Raw genomic sequence first — 19,510 nt, 5'->3', positions numbered from 1 at the left:
TATCCTCGGTTTCCCCCCTCTCCATAAAAATCTCCTTATTATTTTCTTTAACTCTTTGAAGAATTTTTCTGTCAGTTGTATTGGCAATGCCTGAAATAAGTATAGTATCCTTGGAAAAATGTTCATTTTAATACAGTTTATCCTTCCTATCAGTGTTAGTGGTAGCTCTTTCCAATGCTCTAAATCGTCCTGTAATTTTTTCATTAGTGGATTGTAATTGAGTTTATATAATTGGCCTAGATTTTTGTTTATTTGCACACCTAGGTATCTTATTGCCTGCATTTGCCATCTGAATGGGGATTCCTCCTTAAATTTTGAGAAATCCGCGTTATTCATAGGCATTGCTTCACTTTTATTTACGTTTATCTTGTATCCCGACACTTCTCCATATTCCTTCAATTTCTTATATAGTTCTTTTATTGATAGTTCTGGTTCTGTTAAGAACACTATCACATCATCCGCAAATAGACTGATTTTATATTCCCTGTCTTTTATTTTTATTCCTTTTATATTATTATCTATTCTTATCGATTCTGCTAGTGGTTCTATAGCTAGCGCAAACAATAATGGTGATAGTGGGCATCCCTGCCGCGTTGACCTACTTAAGTTAAATTGCTTTGATACATGTCCATTTACTGTCACTTTCGCTAACGGTCCCTTATATAATGCTTTAATCCAATTAATATACTTCTCCGGTAAACTGAATTTTTGCAATACTTTGAACAAGTAATTCCATTCTACTCTGTCGAAGGCCTTCTCTGCGTCTAAAGCAACTGCTACTGCCGGTGCTTTATTTCCTTCTACTGCATGAATTAAGTTAATAAATTTACAAATATTGTCTGTTGTGCGTCTTTTTTTGATAAATCCAGTTTGGTCTAAATTTACCATTTTCGGTACCTGTTCTGCTAATCTGTTTGCTAATAGTTTAGCTATTATCTTATAATCTGTGTTTAGCAGAGATATTGGTCTATATGACGCTGGTGAGAGTGGATCTTTCCCTTGTTTTAGTATCACTGTAATTATTGCTGTTTTACATGAATCTGGTAAGTTTTGTGTCTCATCAATCTGGTTGATTACATCCAGGAGGGGCGGTATTATTAGATCTTTAAATGTTTTGTAGAATTCTATTGGGAGTCCATCCTCTCCTGGTGTCTTATTATTTGGTAAATTTTTTATTATCTCTTGTATTTCTACTGTTCCAAATGGTTCTGTTAATTTATTTTGTTCCTCTATTTGTAGTTTTGGTAGTTCAATTTTACTCAAAAATTCATCTATTTTCCCTTCTTTCCCTTCGTTTTCAGTTCGATATAATTGTTCATAGAATTCTCTGAAGTTTTCCTTAATTTCTTTTGGATTATATGTAATTTGTTTGTCTTTTTTCCTTGTTGCCAATACCATTTTCTTAGTTTGCTCTGTCTTAAGCTGCCATGCTAAGATTTTGTGTGTTTTTTCACCTAGTTCATAATATTTCTGTTTTGTCTTCATTATATTCTTCTCCACCTTATATGTTTGTAATGTTTCATATTTTATTTTTTTATCCGCCAATTCTCTTCTTTTGGTTGTATCTTCCTTTATTGCTAATTTTTTTTCTATGTTTATTATTTCCCTTTCCATGGAACAGGAGGTTGACATAAACCAAATGTTTGGCACCAGCAGATATTAACTAAAAAGCGCGCACCGTCCCTTTCACTTTGCCAGAATCTGAGTTCTTGTCCAGTCTGTGAATGGCGAAACTGTAGCTGGCTGAGCACAGTGTTGCAAACCGTCGCCGGGGCGGCTTGCTGAGCAGACGAGTAAAGGCACGGGCCAGGTCGTTGCTCCCTCACCTGGGAGAGGAACTATGTGCACACGGCAATGCGAGCCGAGTTGCGGCAAACTGGACGATTGTGACTCTAGAGGGTGCGGAGCTCCCATCGTGTTTACTTTAAACACACGAGCCCGCAGATTAGTGGCAGGCATGTTGTGACATCACTCCCAGTCTCGTGGGGCCTGGACCAGGAGGGATATAAAAGAAGGAAGCAAATTTGAATAAACAGTCTTTGCTGACTAACTCTGTGCATGTGTATTCATTTAGTAGCTCTACCAGAGCTAATGGGACTTCCATTCCCAATTGGTAACCCGACGGCAAGATTCAGCCGAAGCTTGAATCTGCCACAGCTACAGTTAACGCGGTGGGAGTTCACTTGCCCCTTTTCAGGACCCACCAACCTCAGGTATGACTTAACCAGGCTAAAACCTAGTTTTGTCTTTGTGGCATAATGGCTGAGGACACGAGGTTTTGGCACGTTGTCAGAGCATTGGACAGCGATACAGCAGCTAAAGTGAGTGAATTTATTGCACAACCCCCAGCAGACATCCAATACACCAGGTTCCGCCAGTTCCTCCTGGACACACTGGAATTAACCAAGCACAAGTGGGACATGCGGCTTTTGAATATGGAGGGGCTAGGTGACAGGAATCTGTCTGATATGATGAATGAGATGCTCGTGTCATTCTAATTGCTTACTTTCCAAGACTTCATTCCTCTCGAAGCTCCTGGGTCATATCTCCATACCAATAGCAAACATGGATTTCTGCCATCCCCATGACGTGGCCCAGGAGGCTGACAGACTCTATCATGCGCCAATGCAAGAGTCTGCCCACATACTGCCTGTATTCTCGGCAGATACATCTCCGATGTCCTGTACGCCGCCTGTGTCTGTGGTTCAAACAAAAAGGGAGAATGTACTGACGAGTGCCGAGAATGGTGCTTTTACCATCGCCGGTGGGGGGAAACATAGCCGTAGATGCATGCCCCCGTGTAGTTACCACAAATACGTGTCAGGAAACAACAGAGCCAGCTGCCAATACTGGCCTCAGCAGCTGACACAACTACTGACCTCCTCTATCTTCACGATGACACTTGTAAATGCAAGTTTCTTGTAGACACAGGCACTGAGCTCAGCTTGCTCCCACCAACATTGTTTGAGAGGACACATAAGCGACAGGACCTTGCTCTTCAAGCCACAAATGGGACTTCCATTCCCAGCTTTGCCATGCAACGTGTCATGATTAGGATAGGAGAGATGACATTCCATTGGGATTGTATTTTGGCTTCCATCGCGCAGCCCATTTTGAGTGCAGATTTCTTACGATCCCATGATCTTCCAATCCATGTTAAGTGGAGAAAGTTAGTCAATGCCACCACTTTCCAAATATACCCTTTGTTATGCAGCAAAGGGCGAGTTTCCCAGCTCGAGGTGCACACCCTACAGAAAGACCTATGGGCACCTATGCTGCCCTGCTCAATGTATTTCCTTGTGCGCTCTCTCTTAATTTCAATTCCTCTACAACGGCCCATCGTGTGTCCCAATACATTGACACCTCAGGCCCGCCAAAAAAGAAATTAGAAGAATCTTATTAAAAACTTAAAGAGACACAAGAGCTGTTAGCTCAGAAGATAGATATAATGGAAAATTATAATAGAAGAAACAATATAAAGATAGTGGGCCTTAAGGAAGATGAAGAAGGCAAGAATATGAGAGAATTTATAAAAGAATGGATCCCCAGGATCCTAGGAAGACCAGAATTACAGGAAGAAATGGAAATAGAAAGGGCACACAGAACATTAGCCCCTAAACCACAATAACAACAAAAAGCAAGATCCATTCTAGTAAAATTCCTAAGATATACAACAAGAGAAAATATATTGGAGAAGGCAATGAAAAAAATAAGAGAAGACAAAAAACCACTGGAATATAAGGGTCAAAAAATTTTTTCTATCCAGATACAAGTTTTGAACTCCTGAAGAAGAGGAAGGAGTTCAATGCAGCAAAAACGACCCTATGGAAAAAAGGTTATAAATTTATGTTAAAATACCCAGTGGTACTTAAAATAGTTATTCCGGGGCAGCAAAGCAAACTATTCTCGGATCCGGAAGAAGCACGAAAATTTGCAGAACAACTACAAAACAGACAGAGAGATGAAGAGATGTAACAAGAACAAAAATGACAACAAACTATATGTATGTGTCTATACGTATGTCGTATGTGTGTATATATATATATATATATATGTATATATAAAAAAGAGTATAGGTAGGAACTAAGAAGGGAAAGAAAGGGAAGAAAGGAAGTAAGGAGGGAATTAAGAGAGTGACCTTTGTTATATATGAAGATTAAAATCTTTTCTGCAGGGGCTGGGTGGGGAAGAATAACAGTCACTGCGAAATCAGTTGACACTTGCGAGCGGATTCGCAAATCCAAATGGAGAGGGGAGATGTGGTTGCCCGACAAGGGACAAAGGGCAACTCAGAAAGGGGAGGGACTATTGGGGTTAAAGGAATTTTAGATATGAGAATAGTGGAAATATTTTATGTTTTAGAAATGTTGTCTTATAATGTGTTCAAAAAAAGAAAGCAGAAATGGATAAGAAGGGAAGGTGGTGAAGAGGAAACGGAAATGAAAGATGAACAAAGTATGAAATGACTATATTGAACTATATGACTTTAAATATTAATGGAATACATAACCAAATCAAAAGGAAGAAACTGTTAAATTTACTGAAAAAAGAAAAAATTGATACAGCATTCGTACAAGAAACACATCTAACTGAAGTGGAACACAAGAAATTAAAGAGAGATTGGATAGGACATGTAACAGCAGCATCATATAATTCAAAAGCCAGAGGAGTAGCTATATTAATCAATAAAAATGTACCAATCAAAATAGAAGAGGAAATAATAGATCCAGCAGGGAGATATGTAATGATAAAATGACAAATATATTCAGAATTTTGGAATTTACTCAATGTATATTCACCTAATGAAGAAGATCAAAAATTTATACAAGATATCTTTTTGAAGATAGCAGACACGCAAGGGAACATACTAATAGGAGGGGATTTCAAACTTAATTTGGATTCAAACATGGATAAAAATGGGAAAAAAATTAACAGAAAGAACAAAGTAACCAAATTTATAATTAAATCGATGCAAGAAATGCAACTTTTGGATATATGGAGGAAACAACACCCAAAGGAAAAGGAATATTCATATTATTCGGGTAGACATAAAACATACTCAAGAATAGACCTATTCCTGTTATCAGCTCGCATACAAGAGAGAGTTAGGAAAACGGAATATAAAGCTAGACTATTATCGGACCACTCACCCCTGTTATTGACAATAGAGTTAGAGGACATCCCACCGAATGTATAGATGGAGATTAAACTCCATGCTACATAAAAGGCAGGATTTTAGAGAATTCATTGAACAACAAATTAAAATGTACTTTGAAATAAATACGGAATCAGTGAAAGATAAATTTATACTATGGGAAGCAATTTTGAATATGTGATTACAGACACAATGATAATTTAAAAATTTGTAACAAACATGTATATCAAACTGCAAGAAAAGGAGAACAAGGAAACAAATGGTAAACCTAAACAAAAATGGGAACAAGATCTAAACATAAAGATAAAGAATGAAACATGGGAGAAGCTATGCTCCGGAACGATGAGAAATACAATTAACACGAGGTTTCGCATGATACAATATAACTGGATACACAGGCTATACATCACATCTCAAAAGTTAAATAAATGGGACCCAACAGTATCAGACAGATGTTTTCGCTGTAAAAAGGAAACGGGAACAACAATTCATGCAATTTGGACATGTGAGAAAGTGGAAAAATTTTGGGAAGATCTAAACCAGATATTAAATAAAATCACAAAAAGCAATATACCAAAAAACCCAGAGATCTTCTTCCTACGTAATATAAGAAACAAAGAATTTGGACTCGATTTGGATGGAGCACAAAAAAGATTTGTTATGATAGCCCTAGCTGTAGCAAAAAAATGTATTATGTCAACCTGGAAATTAGAAGACAACTTGAAATACAACAATGGTATATAGAAATGAATAAATGTATTCAATTAGAAAAAATAACATATAATTTAAGAAATAACATTACAATATTTGAACAAGTATGGGTGCCATACATGAAACACAATAGAGGAATCCTACCATGGACTTCCACCACCTAAAATGACAGAAGGAGAAGACAACGAAAAGAACTGACTCAGTAAAATTTCTTGTTTATTTTTATTAAGTGACAACATTATTTAACGGGTTTAATGTATCTTATGGATTGAACTTCAAATAAATGGGGAAGGGGGTGAGGGAGGGAGGGAAGGGAGGGGGAAAAAGGGGAAAAAAAACGACACTGTATATATTTAAGAAGAAAAATGTCTGTATGTATCTTGGTCAATATGGTTTATAGTGTGAAAAATAAAAAATTTTAAAAAAGGGATATCATCAAATCCTAGTCTATGCGGATGACATTCCCAGAACAGCAATTATTACTCCTTTTGGACTGCTTGAATTCCTCAGGATGCCATTTGGGTTGAAGAATGCCACTCAAACATTCCAGTGGCTTATGGACACTTTGGGCAGGGATTTAGAATTCGCTTATATCTACTTAGATGACATCCTCATTGCCAGTCATAATGAACAAGATCAGCCCCTGCACTTACATAACCTGTTCCAATGGCTGGATGAATTTGAACTTGCCAGTCTGGTGATTTCCTGGGGCACAAGATCACGGCTGAAGGTGTCTTTCCCTAATCCACCAAAGTGGACGCAGTCCATGCCTTTCCCAAATCTATCACAGTTAAAGGACTGCAGAAGTTCTTGGGCATTGAGAATTTCTATCACCATTTCAGCTCCTCACCACAAAGGCAGAGCTTGCGTTCACAACTGCCAAAGATGCTCTGGCCAACACAGCAATGCTTGCGCATCCTAATCCTACTGCCGCCCTGGAACTCACCACTGATGCCTCAGATACAGCGGTGGGCTCAGTTCTTGGCCATTGCCAACCTCTGGCTTTCTTTCACCGCCACCTATGGCTATCGGAAATGAAATACAGCACCTTTGATCAAGAGCTGTTGGTGTTGTACCTGGCCAGATGACACTTCCGATACGTTTTGGAGAGCCGCCATTTCACTGCTTTCACGGACCATAAACCACTCATCTTTCCCTTTTGCAAAATATCAGGCCCATGGATAGCCAGGAAGCAATACCACTTGTCATACATTTCTGAATTCACAATGGATTTGCGTCACGTCTCAGGGAAAAACAATCTGGTTGCTGACCAACAGTGCATCATATCCAGGGTGGCGTTGATACCTTTGACTTAGCCAGTGCACAGGCCATGGATCTCGATCTTCAGGCATGCAGTACTATCATTACGAACCTGGACATACAGCAGGTGACACCACAACCAGGCAGTCCAACTCTGCTTTGTGACATATCTTTGGGCTACCCCAGGCCAGTAGATTCAGTGTCTTGGAGATTACATCTTTTTGAAGTTCACAACTTGTCTCAACCCTCTATCAGAGTAACGGTCAAGCTCATGGCAACTAAGTATATGTAAGAAAAGATATTGCGCAGTGGGCCCAGACATGTACCCACTGCCAAACTTCCAAAATTCAACGGTACACCAAGACGCCTCTCTAGCCTTTCCTGGCAGTACGCTGGCATTTTGAACATGTGCACATAGACTTGGTCGGACTATTGCCAGTGTCTCAGAATGAGGTACATCCTGACAGTCATGGACCAATTGGCGCAATGGCCAGAAGCCATCCCATTGCCATCCAGCGACACTGAGACACGCGCCAGAGCGTTCATGGCCAATTGGATCTCCAGATTCGGAGTTCCCACACATGGCACTTCAGACCGTGGAGAGCAATTCACCTTTGCGTTATGGACTGCCCTTCTGCGTTTTTGCGGCACACAACTACATCACGTCACAGCGTACCACCTGCAGTCCAATGGTTTTGTGGAACGTTTCCACTAGCAACTCAAGACTGCACTCAAAGCCCGAGTCATCTGGCCCAATTGGATTGATGAGTTGCTGTGGATTCTGCAGGGAATGTGCACTGTCCAAAAGGAAAACAGGCCAGCATAATAAGCAGAGATGATTCATGGTTCAGTTCTCTCAGTTCCAGGTGATGTTCACTTCTCATCCAACTCCTGCTTCGACACAACATTGCAGTAAGGAAACCCATTCCAAACTGAGTCGTTTTGCCTCTTTCTAGAGGACGCGGGGCTCCCATAGTGTTTACTTTACACACGATCCCCGCAGATTAGTGGCAGTCATGTGGTGACGTCACTCCCGGTCTCGTGGGACCCAGACCAGAAGGGATATAAAGGGAGGAAGAAAATTTGAATAAATAGTCTTTGCTGACTATCCTTGTGTATGTGATTTCATTTAGTAACTCTTCCAAAGTAGTTGTTACAAAACCCTCTGGTCAGATCACTGTCTCCATTCTGTTCTCTGTTAGCCAGGTCTCAGTGCTGCAAGCAACTTGAAATGTTAACTGGATTGTCATATGAAGCAAAGTTGACAGACCTAGTGCTTTTCCTTTTGGAGCGATAAGTGATGAGAGGTGATATAATAGAGGTGTAGATTTTCACGATGGAGGGGAGTGCTTTGCCTGTGATGTTCTGGGCTGTGTCCACTACCTTTTGCAAGGCTTTCCACTCAGAGGTATTGTTGCCCCCACACCAGATGGTGATGCAACTGATCAGCACACTCTCCACTACACACCTGTAGAAGTTTGCCAAGGTTTTTTTTTGCCATACCAAACCTCTGCAAACAGAGGAAGTAGAGGCACTGACGTGTTTTCTTCACAATGCCATTCGTGTGTTGGGCCTAGGAAAGGTACTCCGAGATAGTGACTCCCAGTAATTTAAATTTACTTACCCTCTCCACTTCTGATCCCCCAATGATCACTGGATCGTACACCTCTGCTTTTCCCTTCCTAAACTCCACAAACAGCAACTTGGTTTTGGTGACATTAAATGTGATGTTGTTGTTGATGCACCATTCAGCCAAGTTTTCAATCTCCCTCCTGCATAGTGACTCAACCCCCCCCCCTCCTCTACTTTTAATACAGCTTACTTCTGTGATATCATCAGCTAATTTGTAAATCTTGTTGTTTTACTGAGCCACACAGTTGTAGATGTAAAGAGAGTAGAACAGGGGGCTAAGAATGCAGGCCTGTGGTACTCCGATACTGATGGAGATTGTCGAAGAGATGCTCTTACTAATTCTTACTGACTGTGGTCTTGAGGTGAGGAAATTCAGGATCCAATTGGACTGTGGGATATTGAGCCCCAGGTCTTGGTTTGCTGATCAGTTTGAAGGTGTTGAATGCCAAACTGTAGTTAATAAAGAACATCTTGATGGCTGCATCTTTGCTGTCCAGGTGCTTCAGAGCTTTGTGTTGAGCCAGTGAGATGGCATTAGCCATAAACCTGTTGCTGTGGTAGGCAAATTGGAATGGATCCATGTCATTGCTGAGACAGGAGCTGATATGTTTCCACACCAGTCTCTCAAAACATTTCATCACTGTGGATGTGAGGCAGGTTACCACACTCTTCTTGGCACAGGTACGATTGAGGTCGATTTGAAACAGGTGGGTACCACACCTGCCTTGTTCTGATGATCAGATTGGGCGTAGAAGGCATTAAGTTATTCTGATAATTTTTTAATTTTCTTTAAAATTAGACATACAGCACTGTAACAGGCCAATTCACCCCTATGAGTCCATGCTGTCCATTTTACACCATATTAACAAACACCTTGGTACGTTTTTGATGGGTGGGAGAAAACCAGAGTCCCTGGAGAAAACCCATGCAGACATAGGGAGAACATACGAACAGGGTGGGATTCAAACTCTGGTCCGGTCCTGATCACTGGCCCTATAAAGGTGTTGTGCTAACCGCTATGCCAAACATGCCGGTAGTAAAACTTTGCTGTCTCCTACTGCACCATATTTGGCTTTGTAGCAGGTTATCTCATTTAGGCCCTGTCACAGCTATCGGGCATCCTTCATTGTTTCCATTCTTGTCCGGAATCTCGACTTCACCCAGGAGATGGCTTTTCATAGTTCACTCCTGCTCCTTCTGGATCTTCTGACTAAATGCCTGTGATTTCAGCAAGTTCTGGATTTCATTGTTCATCCAGGGCTTCTGATTGGGGAAAACCCTGAATGATTTGAAGTGGACAACACATCGACAGCTGTTTTGATAAAGTCTGTAACTTGCCAAAATGCAGTTTTGGGGAAGAATGACAGGCCTTCCTTCTACTGGTGTGGCAGTGATCAAGTGTGTTGGGACTTCTGATACAGCAGGTTACAGGCTGGTGGTAATTGGGCAGGTTTTCTTGAGACATGCCTGGTAAAAGTCACCGAATACTCATTATGCACAATGAGCAGAAGGTGGCAGATGTCCATCGTGGGTCAATGAATTGGTGTGTACATTTACATTTTATTTACCGCACAGTAGAAGCCAAACCCAGCCATTTACAACCTAAATAACCTATAACCCTGTACATTTTGGGAGGTGGGAGGTAACCCATGCAATCACAGGGGGAACATACAAACTCCTTACAGACAGCACCAGATTCAAACCCGATTTAATTGCTCTGCTAATTGTGCTGCCTACCTTAACTAAAGTAACAGGTTTTGATAGAATGAATGAGACAACACAATCTAAATAGAACAATTTTCACAGATAGCAGAAAAAAACCCAATTGTTGACTGTGGCATAGCTGAAAATGCTGATAAAATATCAGAAGGGAACTATTGCTTCATTAATGGGCAGCAAGGACAAATGTAGCTATGCCAATCATTCATAAAACATTAATTGAATTTCAGCTCAGGCACTGTGTCCAATTGGAGGATCACACTTTAGAACACACTTTAGCTAGTGTTCAAGGGAGGGAAGAAAGAGTAACTGGAATTGGAAATGGGGGTTATTTAACCTTTGAAAGTCATTGTGAAACTGCTTCCCCTCACATTTTAATGCAGTGACAACTTTGAATAGAATAAAAGTAGAGAGATAAAGGAAGGTTGGCAGACTGTAAAACCCTTCCATCTATATGGGACAACTAGGAAGTCTGGTGGAGAGAGTAAAGAAGTGAACTGCAGGAGAGTTGAGCCAGTGATCCCCCTTGGTCCAAGTACCTTGGACCTTCTAAACCCAGACATCGATATCAAGTTTAGGTGTGGCCTGTCCCAGCTCACTGCTGCCCTGAGTGCCAAGCTGAGGAATTGTGGGCTGCAGGGCCAGTCCCTTATTGGTACTTTAGGAGGTAACCCATCGTCAGGCATCATGAGCTGCCTCAAAGTGTCTCAAACTTGCAAGCATTCACTACACATATAAGGAGACGACACGCTCCTCAGGCAGGAGGGAAGATTCCTCTGGGATTTCTCCCAAGGTAGCTCATAAACAGAAGAGACTGACAGACCTTCGCTGTCTGCACCAAGGCATCCGCCAGCTCCTCCACCTCATCCTCGCTGCTGAAAACCTTGTCGTAATCGTGGTAGGTCCAACCATCAAACAGAACCCGGGGAACTGCAGAGAAAGTGGTCAAACAATAATGCAAAGTTAGAGCTGAAACAGCCCTCAGAAATGGTGCAGGTCACAGAGTGGTCAAAGAGCCAGGAATGGAAAGCAAATCTTCATTTAATTTTTATTTTAAAGATACAGCACAACAGGCCCTTCAGAAGAGGAGATATATTTAAACGTTATCAAGGTTCAGTTTGTTCATTTCCTTAAGAATGTAGTCAAAGTGCAGCAAACATTCATCTTAGTGAAATGAGCTAAGCAGGAGGACAGTGGGCAGATTTACAATGAGGGGCTTTGGGTGTATGTAATGGATTGCCTAGGGCTGATATTCAACAGACGGATGGATCTGTTTTTAGTATTGGACATTTGAACTCCAGAGACTTTACACGACCTTCTGTCTTTCCCTGTTCCAAAGTAAAGCACAATGTAAATAGGGCAAGATCTTTCCCCATCCCATCCCCAAAGGTAAAAATACAAATACTAAAGGATATGCATTTGAAGTGAGAGGAGGAAAGTTTAAAAAATGTGAGGCAAGTTTTTTAATCAATTTAAACTCACTAGAGCATGGGTGCTGAAAGAGATGGTGAACCAGATCTCTGTGGGCAGAGCATCTCAATAGCATATGGGAAGGTACATTTGGAGGTTCTAGTTGGGAAGAGATCCCAAGGCCAAAAATCATTCAATCTGAGCATTAGCCCCACAAGTAAAACAGTTTCAGTGGAAAAGGAGGTAGTAAAGCCTGGTTGGTCTTTAGATTTTCATTGAAACCCTCTCTGCATATTTTGGGCATTGCAACATTAAGGTTATCAACTAGGAGTCTTACACCCAAAGAAAGGGAAAAATCTCGATGTAATGGGAAAGAGTTAAACTTCCTTAAGCAAAAAGAAATTTGCTGGAGGAGTTCAGCAGGTCGTGCAGCATCCGTGGGTGGGAAAGAACGATCGACGCTTCAGGCTGGAACCCATCATGAAGGCTGAGAACGCAGAGGGGAGGTGGGTAGGATAATGAGGGGAGAGTGGGAGTGTCAAATTAGAGAGGCGTGAAGGATGATGGACAAGCAAAGGCAGATGATTGACAGGTGCCAGACAGAGAGGTAAGAGGAAAAAACAAGCAATAGGAGGGGTGAGTAGGTTCAGGGAGGGAAGACAAGCCATATATGGCAGAGTGGAGGAGGAGTGATATGGAGGCAATAGCTACCGGTTCTGGAATCTGATTAGAGAAGGTGATAATGGAAGTTGCTCCAGGAAAGGCAAATGACAAATTAGTCAAAATTCAAGCAGCTACTCAGATACCAAGAAGTGTGAACAAATTAGTTCTATTTCAGCTTAAGCAGTGCACCATTTTTGATGTACACAACAAATGTACACAGGGCACCAGTAAGTTCTTCATTTGTCTTATTGACTCAGTAATTGCCTTAGACACTGGCCTCCCAGACCTACCAGCTGTATTAGCAGGACTACGGTCAGTCTGGATGGTTCTCAGCCTGGCCAATGTGTCTTGCACTCAAATTCCACAGGCCCTCCGGACCAACCCTTTGCAGCCTGATGGCTCCTCATGAAAGAGACCTTGTTAAAGGGGTGCAAGGTTAATGACCCATCCCACCCCAAGTGGTTTAGAGGTCAATGCCCCATCACTTCCTGAGGGGTGAGGTTAATGCTCCATCCTACCCAGAAGAGTGAGATTAATACCCCATTCCACCCCAAGGCACGAGAGGTCAATGCCCCATCCATCTGTGAGGGGTGAGAGGTTAACGTCCCATCCCTCTCTGAAGGGTGAAGTAATACCTTATCCCACCCAGAGGGGTGAGAGGTTAATGCCCTATCCCACCCAGAGGGATGAGGTTAATGCCCCACCCCACCCAAAGGGGTGAGTGGTTAATGCCCTGTCCCTCTCCAAGGGGTGAGAGGGACACCACAGGAGACTGGAGTTGAACACCTGCATTACTCCACTGTATTAACGTGCAATAACATTAGGAATGATGCATAACAGACTACTCACCAATTCCAACTGCCTTGAATTCTTCCCTCATCTTCTTCATCCATCCTAGTTATGGATAACAAGAGTACAGTTAGTGATGTGCAGAATACAAGTACTCTTGCAGGTTCAGTCTTGTGGACCAAACCTCTTCATTCAGGGAACAAAGCTATAAACACAAAGAACCATAGAATACTACAGCACAGAAACAGGTCCTTGGATCCATCTCATCTGTACCGAACTATTATGCTGCCACATCTCACTGACCTGCACCCAGACCATTGCCCTCTATATCTCTCTCATCCATGTACCTATTCAAATCTTTCTTAAATGTCAGAATCGAGCCCACGTTCACCACTTCAGCTGGCAGCTCATTCCACACTCTGCCTGAAGAAGTTGCCCCTGATGTTCCCTTTGAATTAATATATGATTATTGGTAAGATTTTCAGTTGTGTAAACAGGACGACAATGAAAGACGATTGTCACGTAACCAACTGATGCTGGGAAACCCATTTGTGTGACCAACTTTTCCTCTTAAAGGGACCATGCTCCTACTTTCAATGGAGCAAATTCCTAATTGCAAGTTTTCTAAGTGGTGTGCATTATCCGAGCCCCATTTAGAGGCACATGCTAAATTCCGCTTACTCAGCAGCAGTCATCATTGACCCATCAAAAGTGAGACAAAGAAAGTGAAACAGTGGAGAAACAAAATTCACCAGCCACACCGTTCAAATATGACCCGCCTTGTCAACATCAGGGCTTGTTGTTCAAGGATGGGCCTCGTCGAAAGGAGTGAATCAGCAGTGTGAGTTCATTCATTAAAGATGTCAATCCAATAAACCACACACAGAATTTGTAATTAGCAAGGGAAAATGATATATCCTTCCCTTCCCTTTATCATAATTATGGTTATTTTTCCTGTGTTAATCTGAGCATGAATGAAACACTCTCCAGCACCACTTTTAACACCTCTTCCACAGTCTCTCCACATTCAGTAGAACTTCAACAACTCAGACTTCCTGAGGGTATAGCTCCTGCTCCTCTCCATATTCTGGGATACTGGTTCCCTCAATTCCTTTCAATGCAATCTGCTTCTACTCATGGTGCTCCCTTGAAAGTCGTTTGGCTGTTTCCCCACATGCTCCCTCGAAACCTACTGGGTTCACAGGAACATTTCTGGTTCTGTTGGATAGGATCATAAAAATTTTATGCTGAAAGTAAATTTGAGCAACTTACTAGTTTGGAACACTGCTCTTCTGGCCCCAAAGTCCTGAACATGCCGGATTAAAAGAGTCTGTGATGAGGACATACTGGTTGCTTTTACTACTAAGGTTGGTTGAGACAAAAATTACATGGTATAGGTTAAGGCAGTGGTTCTACACCTTTTCCTTTCCATTCACATCCCATTTAAGTATTCCCTAGGCCATCGGTGCTCTGTGATTAGTAAGGGATTGCTTGTATGTGGGTGGAAAGAAAAAGTTTGAAAACCACTATTTTAATCATACTTAATTGACTCGTTATGTACACAGTTTCAGAACCCCAAAAGGAAATGGGCCAATGACAATTTTTCTCAAAGCAAAGTATTTCAGTAACAATTGGGTCTAGAGCAGTGATTCTCAACCTTCCTTTCCCACCTTAAGCAATCCTTTACCAATCACAGAACACCGATGGCATAGGGATTACTTAAAGTGGGATGTGAGTGGAAAGGAAAAGGGTGAGAACCACTGGGTTAATGGTAAAAATTGAGATGTTTAGATGGAATATTCGGGGACCTTCACACAGAGTATGGCAAGAGCGTGGAAAAAGCTGCCAGTTGAAGTGGTGAATGAGGGCTCAATTTTGACATTTAAACCACAAGATACTGGGACCCGTCGAGTCCATTAGATTGTGGTATCTGGGTGCCATTCCATCATGAGCTGATCCATTTTCCAACACAGCCACAGTCCCTTGCCTTCTCCCCTTAACCTTTGATACCCTGACTAATCAGATACCTAGCAGTCTCTGCCTTAAAGACACCTAATAGCCTGGCCTCCATAGCTGCTTGTGGCAGCAAATTCCAAAGGTTCACGAATCTCTGGCTAAAGAAATTCATCCACACCTCTTAAATAAGTGCCCTTCAATCCAGAAGTTGTGCCCACTTGTCCTCGACTCCCCTACTATGGGAAACAACTTTGCCACCTCTACCCTGTCCAGGCCTTCCAACATTTGAAATGCTTCTATGAGGTCCCCCCTCATTCTTCTGAACTCCAAGGAGTTTTGTCCGAGAGCTGTCAAACATTCCTCATATCTCCTCATTCTAGGAATTATTCTTGTACATCTTCCCAATGCCAGCACATCCTTCCTTAAATAAGGAGCACAAAACTATATCCCGTACTCCATGTGGCCCAATCAGTGCCTTATAAAGCCTCCACATCACATCCCTGCTCTTATATCCTATTCCTCTGGATATGAATGCCAACATTGCATCCGCCTTCATTTTTTTGAATATTTTATTTCTAAAGACTCAAGCAAATATATACAAACAATATAATATAGAGTACAGTATTCCCACCCTTGCCTGTATATTAAAGGCAAAGGAAAAAAATTTAAAACACGTCATCTGTACAACTTTAATTCGGTCTTTATTTATCTGACAGGATGGTTTGTATCTTGACTCATTTCTTAAGCAAGGGGAGAGGGGTTATAGATCATATTTGTGCATATGAATGCAAGTTTGCATTTCCATACCATTTAATACAAGGTTGAGAGTTGGACTTCCACACAACTGTTATCCACTTCCTGGTTACCGACAAAGCTATCTTCACAAATTGAATTTGGTGTTAGGATAATCTAAACTATACTTCACTAATATCAACCAGAAGGAATAATTCTGGGTCTTGTGGAAACTCCACTTTTGCAATTTTTTTTAATGATATCCTTTAATATGATGTCTAAACAGCATGCCAGTGATTGTTAATGCTAGATACATGCTGATGCAGTACAATTTCCTGCATCAGTTGTACCTCATACCACAAAAATCACATCATCAAAAATTCCAGATATGTGTTTCAGATGCAGTGTAGAGGTTGGAACCTTTTTCCACTGCACCTGGCTATGTACAAAGGTGAGATCCTTCTGGGTAGACCCGGGGAATATCATTTTTAAAAAATTGCATTTGCCTTCTTCACCACCGATTCAACCTAGAGGTTAACCTTTAGCGTATCCTGCATGAGAACTCCCAACTCTCTGATTTTGAATTTCCTCCCCATCCAGATAATAGTCTGCCCTTTTATTCCTTCTGTCAAAGTGCATGACTGTACACTTTCCAACATAGTACAGTGAAATTCTCAATTCCCAGAATTCAAGCAAGCATCAAAAACATCTCTGAAAATAATTAGGCCGCATGGTTAGCGTAGCAGTTAGCTCAACACTGTTACAACGTCAGTGATTGGCACTGGGGTTTGAATGCTGCACTGTCTGTAAGGAGTTTGTATTTTCTCCCCGTGTTTGTGTGGGTTTCCTCCCACTGTTCAAAAAAATAAACTGGGGGGGTTTTAGGTTAATTGGATGCATCATTTGCCACTTCCTTGCCCATTCCCCTCATCAGAACCTGGCTGTGCATTCCATTTCATCCAGGAGACTTATCTATGCTTAGCTCTTCCATTTTCCTGAGCTCCTTCTCGCTGATGATCACCTCTCTTCCCTGACACCTTGAAAGTCCAGTATTCTGCTAATGTCTTCCACAGTGAAGACTGATGCAAAATACTCATTCAGTTTCTCTGCCTTGTCTATTAGAATTTCTCCACTGTCATTTTCTATTGGTCCTAATATTTACTTTTGCCTCTTTTTTTAATCTTAATAAACTTTAAAAAATCTTTTCGTATCTTTTTTGATATTATTTGCTAGCCTCCTTTCAAAGTTTATCTTTACCTCCCTAATTACTTTTTTAGTTGCCTTATGTGTGCATTTAAAAGCTTCCCAATCCTCTATCTTCCCACTAAATTGCTTCCTCGTTCACCCCATCTTTTTCCTTTACTTTGGCTTTGACTTTTCTTGTCAGCCACAGTCGTGTCACATTTACATTCAAATATTCATTCTTTTTTGGAATATACCTGTCCCGCACTTTCCTTATTTCTCACAGAAACTCCAGCCATTGCTGCTCTGCCACTCTCCCTGCTAGTGTGCCTTTCCAATGAACTTTTGCCAGTTCCCCTCTCACACCTCTGTAGTCCCCTCTATTCCATTGGTATAATGACACCTCTACTTTTAGTTTCTCCCTCTCAAACTGCAGGGCGAATTCTATCTCATTATGCTCACTGCCTTCCATGGGATCCCTTATCAACTCTGGTTCATTACACAATATACAATCCAGAATTGCCATTTCCCTGGTTGGCTCAGCCACAAGTGGTTGTAAGAAGCCATCCCATAGGCATTCTACAAATTCTCTGTGAAATCCAGTCCCAACCTGGTTTTCCCATATTCTTGCATTTTAAAATCCCCCATGACTACCATAACATCGCCCTTCTGACACGTCTTTTCTATTTGGTGTTGCAATTTGTTGTCCACATCCCAGCTATTGTTTGGAGGTCTGTATAAATCAGCCAACAGTGTCTTTTTACCCTTGCCATTCCTTAACTCAACCCACAATGATTCTACACCTTCTGATCCTATGTCACCTCTTTCTAATGATTTAATGAAGTTCCTTACCAACAGAGCTATGCCCCCTCTGCTTATCTGCCTATCCTTTCAATACACTGTGTATCCTTGGACATACAGTTCCCAATGACATCCACCCTTTAGTCACAACAGCCAATATCAGGTGTCCTACAAGGTCATCCACTTCATTTCTCATGCTATGTGCATTTAAATACAAAACCTTTAGCCCTGTATTTGTGACTTTTCTTGACTCTGTAGCCGTGTTGCATTGCAACTCATCTCCATGGCTACAAATTTGCCCCAAATCTGCCTGTCCTTCCACACAAACACCCATCCAGCTGTCTCTACTTATGCACCCACCCCCCCCCCCCCCAACCAACAGCATTAGCAAACCTCCCGACCAGGATATAGTTCAGAATCAGAATTTATTATCATGAACATGTCGAGATTTTTTTTCCCCAGAGTGCAAATATTGCTATAAAATTATATTTAAAAATAAATAAATTAGTGCAAATAGAAGAGAAAGTGAGGTAGTGTTTGTAGATCATTGGGTGTTCATCTTCAGGCTCCTGTACCTTCTTCCTGATGGTAGCATTGAGATGAGGTCATGGCCTGGGTGGTGAGGATCCTTAAGGATAGAGGCTGCTTTCTTAAGACACTACCTCTTGTAGATATCTTCGATGGAGTAGAGACTGATGCCCATGATGTAGTTTTTGTTTTCTTGTCCTGTGCATTGGCACCTCCATACCAGACAGTGATGCAACCAGTCAGAATGCTCTTCTCGGTACACCTGTAGAAATTTGCAAAAGTCTTTGGTGGCATACCAAATTTCCTCAAACTCCTCATGAAGTATAGCTGCTCGCAAGCCTTCTTAGTAATTGCATCAACATGAAGGCCCCAGGACAGATCCTTAGAGATGTTGACACTCGCCCAATAAGAGAAATTTGGATAGGTCCATGGATGGGAAGGAGATGGAGGACTATGGTCCAGGTTAATGGGACCAGGCAGAATAATAGTTCAACACAGGGACAAAGAGCTTGCTTCTGTCCTGAAGTAAAAACACAAAGAAATGTTGGAGGAACTCAGGTCTTGTAGTAGGCATAGAAGGTAAAGATATATTACTGACATTTCAGGCCTGAGCTCTTCAACAAATAAGCAAAGAACAGGAAGGAATTAGAATAAAGACAAGGCTAGATGGGGGAGGAGACCAGGCCAACAAAAGGTGTTAATTCAGTATGATAAGAAGAGAGATGAGAATTGTTTTTGGCTCTGGAAAAGGAGACAGAGGGAAGAGAGAGAGAGAAAAAAAGAGCATGAGAGAAGAAAAAGAGAGAGATATAAGGGAGAAAGGTGACAGGGGAAGAAGGAAGGTTTAACAGAAGCTGGAGGTTGATATTAATGCCATCCAGTTGAAGGGTACCCAAATGGAAGATGAGGAGTTGTTCATCCAATTTGCAGGTGCCCTCAGACTGGCAGTACATGAGACCATAGACAGTCATA

At 41.6% G+C, this 19,510-nt stretch overlaps 1 protein-coding gene across 4 annotated transcripts in view; it reads right to left on the bottom strand.

Annotated features, from left to right (window-relative positions):
- The window catches only part of chid1 (chitinase domain containing 1), a 98,849-nt gene that overhangs the window by 59,297 nt on the left and 20,042 nt on the right, over window positions 1–19,510 (bottom strand). For all 4 annotated transcript variants that reach the window (XM_069895082.1, XM_069895065.1, XM_069895074.1 and 1 more), the window contains 2 exons: window positions 13,400–13,444; window positions 11,301–11,407 (listed from right to left, as the gene is read on the bottom strand). In XM_069895082.1, coding sequence (XP_069751183.1) covers window positions 11,301–11,407; window positions 13,400–13,444 — 152 coding nt within the window. The remainder of the gene's footprint in view (window positions 1–11,300; window positions 11,408–13,399; window positions 13,445–19,510) is intronic.

The sequence above is a fragment of the Narcine bancroftii genome, chromosome 1 (assembly GCF_036971445.1).
Source record: "Narcine bancroftii isolate sNarBan1 chromosome 1, sNarBan1.hap1, whole genome shotgun sequence".
NCBI lineage: Eukaryota > Metazoa > Chordata > Chondrichthyes > Torpediniformes > Narcinidae > Narcine > Narcine bancroftii.
This window is presented reverse-complemented; position numbering and strand designations above follow the sequence as displayed.